Source organism: Mixophyes fleayi, chromosome 1 (genome assembly GCF_038048845.1).
Source record: "Mixophyes fleayi isolate aMixFle1 chromosome 1, aMixFle1.hap1, whole genome shotgun sequence".
Classification (NCBI taxonomy): domain Eukaryota; kingdom Metazoa; phylum Chordata; class Amphibia; order Anura; family Limnodynastidae; genus Mixophyes; species Mixophyes fleayi.
Genome location: NC_134402.1, coordinates 377068732 through 377087082, shown reverse-complemented (window position 1 = coordinate 377087082; position 18351 = coordinate 377068732). Strand labels below are relative to the sequence as shown.

The 18351-nt window shown below is 36.6% G+C and overlaps 1 protein-coding gene across 3 annotated transcripts in view; it reads right to left on the bottom strand.

The window, feature by feature from the left end:
- Positions 1–6354: 6354 nt before the first annotated feature.
- The window catches only part of DTWD2 (DTW motif tRNA-uridine aminocarboxypropyltransferase 2), a 191227-nt gene continuing 179230 nt past the window's right edge, over positions 6355–18351 (bottom strand). For all 3 annotated transcript variants that reach the window (XM_075179360.1, XM_075179352.1, XM_075179370.1), the window contains 2 exons: positions 12381–12509; positions 6355–6682 (listed from right to left, as the gene is read on the bottom strand). In XM_075179360.1, coding sequence (XP_075035461.1) covers positions 6512–6682; positions 12381–12509 — 300 coding nt within the window. In that variant the 3' untranslated portion in view covers positions 6355–6511. The remainder of the gene's footprint in view (positions 6683–12380; positions 12510–18351) is intronic.

The window sequence follows — 18351 nt, the reverse complement described above, 5'->3', positions numbered from 1 at the left end:
CCTTCAATGCTCTGTACTCTTGGAGAACAAAAACACTGTTGTAAGCGGTGAACTGAAGCCAGTTCGTTGGCCAGTGACTAGACAGAAGATGCATATCTAGAGAGAAACTGGGTAGCAGGGAGTTTGCATGGCTCCATGTGTTATCATATGCTGAACAACTGCTATCCTTGCCATCCTGACAGTAAAACTGGGGACTTAATTCAGCTATCCTGGAGTAAAGTGTTGTGTAAATACCAACTTCATCACTATATATCTTAATAACGCCACCCTGGCAACTCATATTATTATTATTATTATTATCCTTTATTTGTTAGGCGCCACAAGATTTCCGCAGCGCCGTATGCGAAGAAGGGGTCTACATTAACATTTTTAAATAATACATTTTATGCTAAGTCTCACTTGGGCTCATTGCTTTATAATCTACTTTTATATTTTTGCAACATGTTAAGTAGAAAAAACAAAGTTGCATTTAATTGTGAGTGACTCAAGCTGTTATTAAAGTTTACTCTACATCCTATTTCCACATACAGGTAATAAGATGGCATTTGCAGTTGACATTTCAGTGAAAAGTTTTTCATATATCGATTTGCTTCTGTAATTTCTTATTCAGTTCTCAGCCTGTCAATTGTATCTCATGTTTAGGTCAGTATCAATTTTTGCTGGCATTTTACATACTGCATTTGAAAAAAAATTTAGAAGGAATTCTTATCTCGTTCTAAGTTAAATCACAAGAGATTAAGACTTTTGTGTTGCATATTTTGCCACTGAAATAAATAGAATATATAATTATGCTTAATATTTAACTATTTGCTTTTATTAATAATAACTGAAATTTGGTGTACTGTGACAGATCTGATTTCTCTTTTGTTGGAAACACATTGATATAATGTTTCACAGCATGACACTGCATCAGACCAAATGAGCATTTTACATTTCACTTTATCTTCATTTATCGCCCAGGATACAAAGAACTGAAGCACTTTCCATTTTTTTTTTAATTATTAGATCAAGAAAATAAACAAGAACCATCATATCTCATAGATCTTTTTCGATTTCTAGCTGCTTTATCCATCTGCGCTTCAAAAATTTTCTCCTTGTAAAAACTTGTTGATTCTGACCTCCATCCCAAGCTGTTTTCTTTGGCTTATAACTCCAAAGTTTTCTGGTCATACTGACATTAATATGATCTTAGAAATTATCACCAAATCCTATTGATGGCCAAATTGAAAGACAAATTTGACAGGATTTGTCTCAGCTTGTCCTATATGTGCCCACATTAAGAATTATTTTTCATTCCAGCTAAGCTTATGAATCCTATTCTATGTTATTTGTTACGGATCTTCCACCTTCCAAAAATTTCAGTTGAATGGGCCATGGTAGACAGCTTTTCTAAGACACCACATTTATTTACTCTCGGAGCTCTACCATTTGCATCTGTCCTTGCAAAATGGTTTATCAAAGAGGTTGTCTTTCTGTAAAGGTTGTATTCTGGAGGGCCTTCTGTAAACCATTAGACATTAAGATTCACTTTTCTTTTGCATGTCACACCCAGTCCAATACGCAGACTTAACCACGTAGAGGGTCAATAAGATACTTAAACACTACTTCCAGACTGGCCATTATGACTAGCCAAATTTACTCCTATGGGCATATATTGCACATAATCATGTTCTACTAACAAAACACCCTTTGTTCAGTATCTCTGGTAGCCATTCTAATCTTGCACTGCCAGTTTTATCTTCTTCTGGAGTTACCTCTGTGGATACCACCATCTCTATAGTCCAAGTCACTTGGAAAGAAATCCATCCTGCAATTTTTAAGGATAGCAACAAAAAAAGACACCTGCGCTTCTAAATGAAGGGCAGTATCCAGCGAAAGTGAAGAGGGGAAATTTTGGAGAAAAGGTCCCAATCTCCTAGGATCTAGATATAAAATATTTTCCCCAGCGCAATAAAGGGACCGTAGTACCCTTAATATGTGGTTAGTGACAGATTTAATATGTAATAAGTAAAAACATTCTTGTAAATACACAAGCAAAGTAACAGCATGAGTGATCACTCCAAAGTATGTTACCAAGATATATATGCATGTAACAAGAATATACATCAGGCACAAATACATGGAGGAAAATTCCCATAAATGTTCACAGTAGGATCAGACATACATATACATAAGAATCCATACGAAACAGGCACTATTCTCCACCTAACCTATGCCTGATGTATATGATGTATACTCTTGTCACATGGATATATATTTTGGTAATATACTTTGGAGTGATCACTCGTGCTGTTACTTTGCTTGTGTATGTAGAAGAATGTTTTTATTTTTTACATATTAACTCTGTCACTAACCGCATATTAAGGGTACTACGGTCCCTCTATTGCGTTGGGGAAAATATTGTATATCTGCAATTTTTAAGATCTCAATTTATTTAAAAGAAAACTGACCAGTAGATGAAAAATAAACTATTGTGTACTCACTGCTAGGAGCTATTTGATATTCAATTATGTTATACTGGCAAGAATTATTATTTCAGACTTTATTTTAAAGACCGTTTAATAATTTATCATCGAAATTTTTCAATATAAGATGCGTGATAAGCAGTAATGTATGGCAACGAGAATTTAAAACACATCAAGGGTGACAGCGGAGAGATGTGAATTTTAAAATAAGTTTTAAATGATCTCAAAGCTAAACAAAAAAGTTAACAAAAATGTAAAATATGTCAAGAATATAAAATAAAACACACTGGGGAAGGTTACAAAATGACTCATTTAAAAAATAACCCAGCACCATCTGTAAGGAGATAATAATTGCAACAGATAATGACACAGATTGGGTATTTTACAATCACTAATGGCAGTTCTCTGAGTTTAAGCTAATTAAAGCAACATCAAAGTCTTAGTCAGCAACATAAGTTGAAATAAAAAGCATATACTAAAACATAATGCAGGGGAACAAACTGTATAGTCAACAGATAGAAATCCTTAAACAGAACTGTTGATGCAAAACAGCAAGATAACTCAGTCTGAGCATCTGACGTGACAAAGGACAATTAAACAGTAGGGACAGAGCACAATGAAAACATAAATTTATATCAATTGTATGTGCTTATCCCCTTATTCAGCTTTTGTTTATTCCTTTTTTGGCAGGAGTTTACATTGGTCATAAACACATTTTAATACTGAGCATTTTAATACCTGTAAATATTTGCTGGTGAAGGTTGGGCTACATTAAGGTACAGACAATAAATATTGATAGTGGTTTATTTTATTTGCAGCTTAAAAGTACAATAATATATCTAAGCTACTTATGTAAATAACTGATTCTGTTTGACATAATTGTTCCATCAGACAAGTGTAGATAACCAAAGAATGATACAGTCTTAAGCAGCTTGAGCTTATGTACCTCTGGACCATGACTTCAGCTTGTCCATCTTTTCCTAGTACATTTGATCCCTGTAAACCTAACAGGTACAGTGAGGCTGCAATTAGAACAGGCTGTGTATGCAAATATTTAATGTGCTCAATTACAGCTATCAGCTTCTGAACATGAATGGCAATAAATTGAATGAAATCAATCTTGAAGATCTCTTCAAATTGTCAGGAGCTGCGGGCACCGCCGAGACTCACTTCCTGTCCCGACGAGCGCTCCGGTAGTCATGGAGACGGCCGGGACGTCATTTCATGTTACTCGGGCCCGGCCGTTGTCAAGGCAACGGCCGGACGCCGAGTGTATGAAGCACTGCGCCCCGGCAAGTGCTGAAGCCGGGCGCATGCACTAATTGTCTTGCCTGCGGGCTAATTAATCAAGCCCTGCTTGTTTGGCCCCACTCTGTCAGTCATTACAGGGCTAAGCCCTGATTGGCCCATGTTACTATATAAGGCAGGGAGGGCTTAGCCTCCCTGCCGTTTATAGCGTTTGTGTAGTGCACTAGTGCTGACCTGCTCTCAGTTTGTCTTGGATTGCTGTTGTGACCTTTTGCCTGCCTACTGGATTCTGCCTTCTTGCCTGTGTCCCTGATCTTTTGGCCTGTACCTCGGATTCTGCTGACCTGCTCGTGACCCAGACCCTTTGGCGTGTTTTTGACTATTCTGTTCTGCAAGTGACCCCTGACCTCGGCTCGTTCTTTGGATACACAGTCTGCCATAACTCTCCCTTCCTGGGATCTCCGCAGCCGGTACACATCTCACGACCCTCCGTTTGTCTGCGGCCAAGTCTGTCCCCACCACTAGGGGCAACAGTGAACACCAGACTTTCGAAGTAGACTCCGGGTTTTGTGGTACTGGCTGCTGGGGTTCCTAACACAAATAAAGTATTTTTTTAATTGGTCAATATATTTAAAAATGTTTTATTGTCAGAAGCTCCCCTTTCAGCTGCACAAGAGCTGTGTGTCACCTTTATTACTGCAGATTCAAAGAATAATTGGAATTAGGATTATTTCCAAAACATTTTTTTTATTGTTTGCAAAGTAGAGTCATAAACAAAAGAAGTCTGGATACAAACCATACAATTCAAAATAATCAGGGACACACAAAATATTCCAGAATAAAAACTTCACAACTGTAATCCCAAATAGTCTTAAACTCACACCAATAAAGTAAACTAAACCAATTAATTTCTGACATCTCCGGGAATAAACGAAGAATGAATGGATTTTGTTAAACTCTCATCACAAGATCAGCAAAAAAGCAGGGTAGGTTGATAGGAAGAGAAAGGGGATTGGCAGAGGATGTGGGTTTAGAGCGTCATTAAGGTTTTTGTTGCATCTTAGATCTTGCTATAGTTCAAGGGGTATATTTACTAAATTGCGAGTTTGAAAAAGTGGAGATGTTGCCTATAGCAACCAATCAGACTCTAGCTGTCATTTTGTAGAATGTACTATATAAATGATAGCTAGAATCTGATTGGCTGCTATAGGCAACATCTTCCCTTTTTCAATCCAGCAGTTTAGAAAATATACCCCATGGTCTTTTTGGGAGAACCTTTATACACAGAAAACATTTTTACAGTAAAGTGTGACAGTAAGGTAAAGTAAAATATAGTTGGACAGAAAGATAAAAAGACAGTGGTGATCATCTGAACATTAATGTAATGTGTAGTAATGTAACCAACTCCTCCATTACAGATGTGTCCTCCTCAAACTATACCACATCCCTTTATGGTATAACAGGTTAGTATTCTTTGTTAGGCATGCAGTACTGATTTAAAGGGGCAGATGATGCTCATGTAAAACTACGTGTCTTCTGTATGACAACCAAACTGATGTCCAGACAGTTTATGGCGTAAATCTGTATATACCTCTGTATGGACATGTACTACATCAGCTAAATTCTCTATCACACAAACACACACTAACATTAACCTACCAGCATATTTTGTTTTTTGTTTTTGGGATGAAACACAAACACTTTGAAAACATACACGGTCTACGGTGCTGCCACTGAATTCATTTTAAAATTGTGTGTTATTTTTACTCTTTTGGCTGTATAAACAAAGACTTCTGTTGACAAACAGTCCCCTCTTATGTATGTCAAACCAAGGAACACGATTAACATGACCGTGACACACACAGAGTGGTGCTGTTTGTTAACACAAATCTTTGTTTTTACATAAGCAATGGCGTGCGGAAGGGCATGAGACAACAAGCTTCCAACTCACAGTGCACTGTGTGATTTTCGATTTGGACTATGTTGGATCAAGAAAGAAGAGAGATTATATTTTACATTAATAAAATGGTGAACAAGGTTTTGGGGTGTCTTTTATTTAATTAAAATTTATTTTAAAATGGTTTGTTATTTTGACTCTTTTGGTATAATGCATTGTTTTTTATTATACTAGGATTGCCACCCCAAGTATCCCAAACTTGTTAATTACAGCAGCTCCCAAGACTCTGGAGGGTGGGAAACTATATTTCACAGCTTCCCACCCTATTGAGGCATTAGCATGACACACAGAGGAGTAGTGGGGACTGTCATGAACTCAAGATCGATAGCAAGTATGAAACAACAGTGGTACACAGTATGTCCAGAGGATGTTCTATGTATTGCTGATGGGAACACTATGGCGCTAGAATCGCCGTCTCATGCAACTTAGATATCCTTGGTATAATTTTAAGAGTTAGAGGAGGATACATCTGTATGTCAACAACAAAAATATATTACTAGAGGATGAGTAAAACTGGGCCTGCGTTGCCTATTTATTTCAATAATACTAATTAAGCAAAAACTATTAAAAACAGTTAACAACATACGTATTCTAAAATGTCCAAAACTATAAAATCTGATCCCCATGGAACCAATTCAGAGATAATTATTTTTCTTGTGTTTTAGTGTAATGAAAAGTCAGTGATCTTGAACATGTTATCAAGATGGTTGTATTGTCAGGGCGCCATCTGAATTCATATATTCACTATAATAATAAAATTTGACCCATGGTTAATAACATTGACCATCTTAAAGAAATGATCCTTTCTTACATAACTTTGTGTGTAAATAAAAAACAATCTTTAAATTTTAACATTGTTAACCAGAAGTTCCATTTTTTTGAGCTTGCGTTTATTCTTTGGCATGGGTTTGTTGTACTGGCCATTTTTAAGTAGATGTTCCTTGCTGTGATGAATCTGAGCACCATACTGTAGCTGGAATGAACACAGTGCTTGCAGCGGCCGGAGGATTGTCTGCCAAATAAATTATAACAGAAAGAAGTTAATCGATACAGCATACATCAAGATTAATTGCAAATTCATATTTTCTCTATTATGGGTAGAATGCTATACAATACTCCAAATTGTCATTTCCCCTGACTTAATTCTGAGGCCAGCCCTATTATTTACAATTAAATAGAGTAATAAACTAGGTGTAGATTATCAAATTAATCACATTTTCTCATCATAAATATCCAATGGCCAGACATATATAAGCCAGCCACATATATACAACACAAGTTAACCCGTGCATGATACTCATGCATTCTAGTCAAATCAAGCTACTTAAGGTGTTAAAAAGGTTCTTGTCATGCATTTGGGCCATAGCCCAGGCCTCATTCACCAACCACTCCCCACTGTCACCCCCGGCAACCACCAACCACTCTCAACTGTCACTTCTCCTTCAAGAAATATATATATATATTTTTTTTAAATCTTTATAAACACTTTTAACAATTAACAAATTAAATTAACAAATTAAAAACATCTTAGTATACCAAATTTCAGCCCTTTCTGAATTTTCTTTTCCACACACACTAAGAATTTAGTAGGTCAGTGTATAACTCCGCCCAGCAGGTGGCTCTGCAGCTTGGTTTTATTTTTTCCACACACACACACACAGACAGACTAACACACGCCACTAGACATTTATATTATAGATCCTAGTATTTGGAGCATGCTTCAAACAGTTGAATCTCTTTCAAGAGGCGTGTACATGTACAGTCAGAAAATGAACACACACAAGCCGATAGTGATCAACTTCACACTGCTTTTATCAATGTGACTGCTAATGATATCAATGTGCCTGGTAATGATCCAAACAAATTATCATGGGGCACATGGGTCCCTTGGTGAAACACACTGTGATAGTGGGCTAATTTTCTAATATGTGCTGTGATATTTCAACATATGTATCTATCTTTACTTATGGATGATAAAGATCAGTAGACCAAGACATGCTATTTGTGCGGCATCACAAATATATTGAGAAAGGTTTAAGTAATGCTTCTACTTCTCTTCTCTATAACCCCCTCCCCCCCTCCCGTCAATGCATGCAGTTTACTCGCTTTCTAGTCTCTACTGACCATTGCTACTGATGTTCCCATGACAGACCAAGTTGAAAAACAATGGGAACAGAAAGGAGGAGAGTTACTAGACACTAGCGGAGTTTGCACTTTTTTCCCCTCATCCCACAGTCCCCAGGTAGCTGCAGGAGTTGCACCAACACACTAGTTTCAATCATCAATCACCGCACTTCAAATGCATCAAACTTAAATACCAGATACATTAGATGTGTATGATGGTTTTCAGCAGGAAAGAAAAATCCCAATGAGAATACACTACACGTCCTTCCACAAATTCTGGTGATATTAGGATTGCAAGATATTCCATAAAGTTGAAATATATAAAGAAAATTAAATGACTGCTAAGATATTTACGACCTAAAGCATATAGTCCACAAAACAGCAAATAGATAATCTTACACTCATTGTAGGGCACATACTCACCAAACAAAAATAGAAACAATCTCTAAATTGACCCCCCCCCCCAAAAAAAATTAAAAAAAACAAAACAATAATTAATATAACAATAAGAGTCCAGATAGAGTCAACAGAATCTCCTGAGAGAGAATGAAAGAGAGGGAACAGCGTGAATGGTGGTATGTAATCATCATCATTTATTTATATAGCGCCAGCAAATTCCGTAGCACTGGGCAATACATACAGACAGAGAGGTAAGAGAACCCTGCTCGCAAGCTTACAATCTATAGGACAATGGGAGTTAGAAACACAAAGGCATGTGCTACATCATATTGCACAATAGACCAGCTAGAATGCACAGGTAAAAGTATTGAGTGGGCTGTGTGTGTGGCAATGTTGTCTTGTGTTAGCTGTGTAGAGGGTGGTAATAGGGTAATCTAGAGAGATTAAGATGGTGGTTGAGGAATATCATAAGCTTGTCTGAAGAGGTGGGTTTTCAGAGAACACTATGTTTCTTCCCCAATAACACTGTTCAGTGTTAATGTGAATTTAATTTCTCTTTTCCTTGTTCTGTGGTTTTGAAGTGAAATGAAGTCCCTAGCTTTCTGAGCACACAATCTTTGTTTGTACCCGTTACTTGTCCTTGGACAGTATGATCCACTCAGCCTCTCTTAGCAACCACCTCTTGCTTATTCCACTCAACCTGTCAAATGGGAATGCATTATTTTCCACCCATCATGCCATTGCCTTTAAGGAGTCTAGTTATGGTGTTGTCTTTCTGTTTACACACAGTTTAATTGTAAGGCTGATGTTTTCTACCTTGTGGTTTTTAGTGTGTGTTTCTGTTTTCTTGTTGAATGCACCAATAAAGACACAATATTGACCCACGGCGCTAGAAATAACAGCAACACGATGGAAATAAAATGCAACAAATTTCCAAAATAGGTGGTAATATACAAACAGGAGACACTTATGTAAATAACCAAAAGGGGTTTATTTTGGCTTGGTGCAAAAAATAGGGAAAATAGATATATCCCAGGGGTTGACATAAAAATAAAAAATAAATAAAATAAAAATAAAAGTAGCAGAAAAAGAGAGTAAAAATATGCAGACACTGCTACTACAGTGTTTACGATTGAGCCACATGTGCCTATTTAGAATTTTTTCTGATATATATTTTGGATTTATTTTTATTGTTTATTTCTACTATTTTTATTTTCCCTTCTATTTTTATTATTTTTTATTTTTATGTCAACCCCTGGGATATATCTATTTTCCCTATTTTTTGCACCAAGCCAAAATAAACCCCTTTTGGTTATTTACATAAGTGTCTCCTGTTTGTATATTACCACCTATTTTGGAAATGTGTTGCATTTTATTTCCATTGTGTTGCTGTTATTTCTAGCGCCGTGGGTCAATATTGTGTCTTTATTGGTCTATACTGGGAAGTTTTGGAATTCGTCCCATTCAGACCCACTTTGGCAGCTTTACACACATTTTTTAGAGCAGCGCTGTTATCCCTACAATCTTTCTCTATCCTTCTTGTTGAATGTGGCTATTTTGTAATTAGGGATAACATGATCCAAAATGTTTTGCTTTGAGTAATATCTTCTTTAAGAATTCAAGTGTGGTGATTATTATTATTCTGCAACCTGCTGTTTATGTGAATGATAGCAGATACAGCAAAAACTCCATTCTTGTAATCCAGTGTCATCTTCATCTCACTAACTATTGATTTACATTTTTAGTTGTAGTATTTGGGTTCCTGAAACTGATGAGGAGTGAAAGAGATCAGATGATAAACTGCAAATAGCCTGCTGTGATATTGAGAAAATAATAAAGGAGAATAAGGTGGAATCCAGGGTGGGTTTTTTTTTTTCAAACATGGGAACAAAAGGGTATAGATAGAGGACCAATTACACCATTCACCCATAACTTACTGCACTCCTATTGTCACACAATGGAGTGTGTGTTGGGGAGTTATTATTGCCTATCCTCATCCCTTTGGAGTAAGCCAGACAGCACTACAAGGAACTCCATGTGTATTCAAAGTGAGAAATATTGGCATAATAACTTTGCTAAGAATGAAGGAAGGAGACACAGTTTCCTCTCCTGTAAAACAGAATTCTCTCTGATATGATTACATGCTATCATGTTCATACATAATTTACTTTTGTCCAATAACCTGTTCTTCTGTACCTCACTCTGTTAGGCGTTCCTTTTTTCCTGCTATATACAAAACTTTCAATAAAAAGACACAATGCAAAAATTAAAACCTGAAGCTCGCAAGTTCCGTTTTAACTGGGTCAGGAGTTTTGTCTTGGTGCCTCCTCTTGTGACTTGGTTGTTTTTATATGTATTTTACTGGAGTATGAACACCTATATTACTTTTTTCCCTCTTGCATGTCTGTAGGAACCAACCTGTTGTAGCAGACATGTGATTGAGCTGCAAAAACAAGGTTCTTGCATCCTTTCCAGACACAAACCCTTAACCAAGTTAAACAACAATATATGTATCCCCCACAAAATTGTAATATTTCAGAGTGACTATCGTTTTTGTTTTTTTTACCCAACCAGACAGAGCCGTAACTGAAAAATTTTAGTGCCTGGGGTGAGAAACAAAAAATGCAGCCCCTCAAGACCTCAATTTTAACCAAATGACCCTAAATATTCATAAACTGCGCCCCGTTCAGCATTGCGCTCTGGGCGGTCACCCCTAATGCAGAGTCCTTGTTACGTCCCTGCAACTGGAAACCTGTCTGTCAACCCACAATATTTATGATCCATTCCAGTCAGGATTCAGGAGGTAACATAGTACTCAAGCAGCCATGGTAAGTGTGCTTAATGATCTTCTCATGGCAAGACAGAGGCGATCTTAATCTATCTTAATCCTCCTGAACCTCTCTGCAGCATTTGATACTGTGGACCATGGTATTCTAATAGAGCACCTGAGGGATTTCTGTAGACAGGCAGTATACACATTTTCACTAGTGCCCCTAACGAGTGGCATATCATTTTATCTCCCATGCTATATGCACTCTACACGATACCACTGGGTGAAATAATCAGTCATCATGGCTTGGACAACCAAAAAGTGTATGTGTCTCGAACACCCAGCCTGTCCCAGATACAGCAATCTGAACAGCTGGTCGTGACTGGCGTCACCTTAGTCACTTAGCAAAGAATGCACCTTTTCTGCCACCACAAAGGATTCATTATGGTGTCCTTAAGTTCACCATAACCACTTATTAATGTTTCACACTTAAATCACATACACATGAGCATGATCCTCCCTGAGCTTTGTAAGTTCACAAAGAATCACGGAGAATACACTAGATTAAATTTATTTAATCTGAAAAATGGTTTCAAGGCTTAGTTATAAAAATTAATAAGAAATACAATATGTTCGCACAAATAAGTTTCGGAAAATAAAATCGGAAATAAAATTTGTCACTACTTACTAGATAAGACCTGGTGTGTGAGGGAACACAATTGAGGAACATGGGACATTTCAGTCTTGATAAACCCCCTCATAAAAATGCACACGTTATTGTCTAAGTCAAAAAATTTTAAATATTTTTCCACATAGCTTTCACCCCCCACCTTTGGAGTTTAGCTGTCAATAAGGGCAGATTGATCCCCCAAATTCCACAGGGCTTTCGAAATGAGCTAGGGATGTCCTGAGATCGTGAATGTCCACAGGAACTTGAATTTTCACCTATGTTCGCTCTGTTTAAGTGGCTAGATGGTTTACAACTTTGGGGCTTCAATTCAAACTCCTCCGAGATCCTATCTCTCCCTGGTCTGGCTATTTTCAACAGATTAATGACACTTGCATAAGTTCAAACTCAAGTTATCTAGTAAAGCACACATTGAGATTACATTACAAGGTTACATACAATATACATTGTCATACATGAATTCAACAGAAAATAACAATCAGTCATTAGATATACTACATAGTCGTTATAGTATGTTGTGTGAAAAAATGCATGAGGAGAACTGGAATGTAACAAAAAAGGTGATGAAATGTTTTTCTTCTCCTGTATATATTTAGTACTTTTAACAAATGATACAAAATGTTGCAAGTCAAATAAAAATTGCTTCTGGAGATAGCAGAGGTCCAATTACTAGAACTATAGGATTGGTTGTCTAATCCACAGACTTATGTTTACAAATGCTATACCCACCTCCTGAATCTCAGCGTTTTTCTCCATTATTGAAAGTGCAATAGCAGCACATTCCAGTGTAGAAAGGCACGTGTTGGTTGGTTGTGTTCGTATAACATATTGACTTGATATAGTGGTTTTCAACTGCACCTGTAAGAAAAAGAAGAAAGTCAGCACATATATCCTTTCTTAATGCTTGCCTTGTGTGCGATATGATGCCTGGAATGGATTCATTCACCTGTTGTCTGTGCTTACCTTAATAGCTTCAATGATCAAAGCAATTATATGTTTTAAATCTAGACTGGATTTCGGAACCACAATTCTGTACATAATGATTTTTAGATATATATGTTTTTTTTTTCATTTATTAGTTTATTAAAAAAATAGCAGAAAGTGATAAAATAAGGCTAAGAGACAAAATGTATCCATTTAAAATCTAGAATGATTTACTGACATTGTAATGCATATTAATCTAATTTAACATAATATTTCACTCTAGAATTACTTCATTAACCAATGCATAGTTTATGGAAATTTAACATATTTTTGTTTTTGTGCTAATTTGACCTTTCCTTCAATAAATGAAGATCAGTGAAATGTATTATTTAAACATAATTCCTATAGAAAACTTTTTCTAAGCCCTTCCAATCATCAGTTACAGTATAATGCCATTAGCCTTCTTTACAAGCAGTCAGATATAAAATGCATTGTATCAATTGCAACACATATCAAGTAAAAACAATATATTTCTTTCATAAAATACTTTGATCAGCAGCTGAAGAGCCGATAAGAAAAGAAACACCATCAAGTCTGCATTATTTCTGTGTGTTTTGTGTTTTAAAGTGATATCCACTCATTTATGTTAATTTATATTCCACAATTGACAGAGATGCTGCTATCTGCAAACAAGTTTTATTTCTTTTATTCTGCTGTGTTATAGTTGAAAAACAAAATTGTAATTAATCAGTTTTTATGCATCAATAGGGTTTAACTGTTTTATAGAGAGCTGCAATTTTGTTTCAAGAAAAAAGCAAACTGTAGTGACAACATTTGAAGTTCTATTGTAATAAAAGAGGAAGTGATGGGAAATCTGAGAGCTCAGACTAGGATCTACTCAAACTAAATTGATACATGTTGGCCCAGATATAGCAAATAGACTTGTAAGCTAGAAACAGCTTTCATCATCATCATTTATTTATATAGTGCCACTAATTCCGCAGCTTTGTTATATGCTTATTTGTTTCACTAGGATACAGCAGAAAAATGTGAAATTAAGTTTAAAAGCATAAAAAGATAATCATCAAGAGCAGTTGGAACAACAGAAAATACTACTTTAATAGTTGTTGGCACTAACCTGTCCAGAACTAATCGCAAAGCTGTCAGCTGGTTTTCATGCACCTGCTCCTACAGTAAAGTGTTTTCTACCTATGCATTTTCACAATGCAGAAACTCATTGTTCTATTTATTGTGCTGTGTCTAACTTATTGAACATCATAAGTTATTAAGGGTACTTGTTGCCCCTTATTTTCACCAGATGCCAGGATAGTTCTGCTGCCGTATCATTTACTTCAAATTTAATAAATGTGGAAGGGAGGATTAACAACAGTGGGTTTGGCTACTACTAAAAAGTATTATTAAGCAGAACGTGTATACAACAATAAGGTACTGTCAGAATGTTCACATTTATAGGAAATAAATCTGCTGAGATTGACACAACTGATCTGCGTGGGGGGGTCTAACACACCCAGTGTTCACCAGCAATGCAAACAAGGAGGTAAGGGCTTGGCTGTGTGGGAGATGCATGTTGCAGACCTCATAGACATTTCTTACTGAGATAAACGGTGAGTAAATTTAGAGAAGAACAAGCCGGGTCTGACAGAACAAGTACAGAAGGAGAATTCAAAGGGGTTGTCAGGAAAAGCAGAGATCGTACCAGGAATGAAAATATACACCAAAATCGGGAAGAGCAGAACCCAAGTCAGGGAGTAAGCAAGGTCAGAAAGGGAACAACAACATAATAAAGAAAGAATGCAGTAGAGATATACACAGGAACCTAAATACAGACTATTGATATTCAGGCACTGGGGAGGGATTGGAGAAGGTTTTATATAACCTTGTTAATGAGAATGGGGGGTCAGTAATAACGCTAATCAACCCGGTTCTGATATCCCGCTGGCATCCCTTTGCCTAGCAACATGACACGCAGTGGTCGGTTTGGAAGATGGGTCCTGCTAACAGACTTCGCCAGAAGGTGCATTTCGCTGCTGGCCAAGAGGCACGTCGGCTGCAGGGGGAGGTAGAAGGCGTTTGTCCCTGGGAGGAGAGGAAAGAGCAGGAAAGGTACCTGACAGGTACTTACAATATTTCAAGCAGCAATAAATCCCTTTTAATTAAATTTTTATTTTTTTAATTCACACTGAAATCTTTTGTAGCGCTAACTCATACCATGCAGCAACTGAGTCACTTTTGCTAGTGAGACTCAAGCTTGTCAGTGCAGTTGTGCATTCAGAGCTTGTCTTAAAAATCACAGCAGATGCATGTGTTTATATGCATCCCTGCCAGGCCACAGAGCCATATTACTATAAACACAGCTCTAAAATTTACTACAACAAATAACCAAAAACATAAAATAAAAGCAATCTAAGCACCGTTTGCTAGAAGCAAATGAAGAGCCTTTGACCATATGATTGTGCTTTGACTTCCTTGTGATTCATCCTATTATTTATACTTTGTTCTGTTTTTATGCCATTTCCTGATATAGTTTCTTAATCCATTCTTATTTCTGTGGGCAGCTTTGTGACTTCCCTGTGGAGATACTGAGTACTTGGATTCTAGTGACACAGTGGGATGCCTAAAGGCAATATATTACATTTCTGCTTATATTCATTGTTTGAATATGTATGAAAAGGGTTAGTTTAAAAGTTGCATTATGAATACTGAGCTCTCAGAATATATGATACATAAAATAGCATAATATGGATTACTGAATGGCAGTCCAGAAAAATATTGTCTAATGTGGGGATACTATTAAAATATGTGTAAAGTTACATATGCAACCTATTCAGTATATATAAAATTGTAAAATGTTGATTAGGTAATTATGATGCTCCACCCCATCAGTATGATTGATTCTTCTTCCTAAATTGAAGGTGTACATTTTTCGGTCTATAAACATCTGCATAATATATTACACCCCTTCAACTAAAGAACTTCTAAAGGTTGTATAACCTTTGAACTATGACCCTCTTTACTGTGTGAGTATCATAGTTGGTGAAATTAACAACTATTTATTAAAGTACATTAGCGGCTTTATTGATTTGCAAATAATAATGAATATACTTCAAGGAAAGCAAATCTATTTCAACTATTAACACTGCAGAAAATAGTATTGGGCATGTTGGAAAATGTGGTTGGAAGATGAATGCTAACGGCAAGAGCAAGCAGTGATCTATTGACCCAACTAACTGGCTTCAGTGGAGATACACTTTTGGCAAAACAAAGCAGTAATCTTGTTGCTCAGAGTTTAGTCTTAGCAACAGGATCAGCCTGTGTGTGGCCACACAAACATAGCAGTGACAATCGTAAATCTACAGGCACTCTTCTTCTCTTGCAGCAATACTTCTGTACATTATAATTTAGCTGGTAAAACCACTAAATACTACAGGGAGCGCCAAGAGGTGATAGGAAGGTACAAATGACGAGTGAATTGACAAGTGGTGGATTGTTACGAGCGATGTAAACGCAGTTGGAAAATGCAGGCAGGTGAATACGGATCATAGCGTCCATTCAGTGACACCCCATTTTCTGCACATAGAGCACCAAGTTTAAATAACACGAGGCAAAACATGGAATATTAGACATAGAAAAGTCTAATTATTTTATTTATCAAAAAAACAGCCCAACAAGTTATTCTGACAATTACCTAGAATCTATTTACAAATGTGAGAACACCTTCGAGGCAGAGTAGGGATGCTCAGAACTGAATTCTTAATGACAAGTGTCCACAATGAATGCAAAAGAGATATAACCTAAATTCATTCCACTGAGAATGTCAAGTCATAAGATATTGTGTTGAAAGTGTAAAATAATTGCATTGGTTTACTGAGAAAAACAAGCTCACGTTCAAAGGGAAAAACATCACCAACTAGAATAACCTTGATTACAAATTTAGATGAAACCACATTGGACTAATTAGCAACTCTCTGAATGTTACAAAAAGTACACTTTGTTTACATAGAAAATAGAATGCATGTGATGAATTAAATATGTGTGATTTATTATTAAAATATATACCTCAGAAGCAAAATGCGTGTGACGTTAAATCTCACAGTGTAAAGCATGCTACTAAAATTTACATCATGAATATAAATAAATCAGATCATTCCTGCAGCCCGTCTGTAATGTATAGTGACAGTTTAAGAGCTTGCGTGTTTTATATTCCAAGTGGAGCATTGTACAGATGCAGAGAATCAGTGAGAAATAAACTTTGCTAATATAAATCTTTTATTTTATATATATATATATATATATATGTATATATATATATATATATATATATATATATATATTTATTTATATATTTATACATACATACACAAACACACAAATATTTGTGAAAAGATTCTGGGATATAACAGTGGACAGCAGGCTTCCAAAGAGAAGTACTTAGATTAGGTTTAAACCAAGTGCAGACACGGCGAATCCATCATGTCGTGCATATCTCCTTTTGGCATCATCAACATCAGTGCCCAACATGGCTTTTGATAATGGGAGAGTCATTGCGCCTTTCTGCTTCTCAAATGTCTGTTTATGGATGGCAGCAGGGAAATTCTGCTGAGTAAGTTGAGGGGTACATGGACCCCTATTTACTAAACGTACAGTAATAAAACATATATTCTGAAGCCAACTAGCTGGCTCACGCATGTACAGTGGAACTGAAAAAAAGTATGTATGTATGTGTGTGTGGGTGTGGGTGTGTATATATATATATATATATATATATATATATATATATATATATATATATATATATATATATATATCTACATCTACATTTGGAAAAACGCTTTATTAAAATAGATAAACCATATTTACTTTCATTATGACTATTGCCATGCTGCTAAGAGGAAGAGAAGTAGGAAAACGGTCCTGGTCAATGTGAAGCAGTTTCTGCTCTATGACATGGGCATACATCTGATATTTATGGCGCTTCAGTCACTGACTTAGAACTAAAATATATTATGGACAGTGAAGAGACCCACAAGGGAGCACTGTGAACAAGAGAAGTAAAAAAGATGGCCTTGATGAACTGACAATTCAAGAAGTTTACTTGGTTACAGATCCTCTACTTCTGAAAATCTAGAGGAGAAAATCAGTTCTTCCAGCTTAAGGAGGAGATTATTGGGGACTTCCAGCTGAGAACCTTAGCATACCCCACGTCACTGGTCTAACAATAGGCATTGGCAGTGGGAAGACAACAATACAAAGTGACTGAAAGCTGCTATGATGGACTGTGAGAAGTTAGGACACCAGAGTAATAAACCCACAGGAGCGACCTACCAGCAAGTTGTAAATGAGTTTGGTTCAGATAACCTCCATGCAGATGGGACCATAGACAGGAAGGAAAGTGTTTGCAAACAAGGACCATAAAAGTATCTGACAGACATTGTATAGCAAGCAATAGCTACATGTGCTAATGATACTGTGGCAGAAACTGCTGCTAAAGGCATATAGACTGTGTGATGGATATTGCTGTTCTTCTAGAGGCTGACAGGACAGAAGTGGTTCATGAGGTTTGGACAGTAATCATTCCAGGAAAGGAATACTCATTCTAATACCAGCAGTTGAGCTCAGTTAATAAGCTACAGATGTGCAACATTCCCAAAATCCAAATACAAGTAAGATAAAGGAACGTGGAAGATGAGACCACTGGATAAGAAAAGATCTACATTGGCGTTGAAGATGTTGAAACACCTGGTCAAGAAATGAAAGA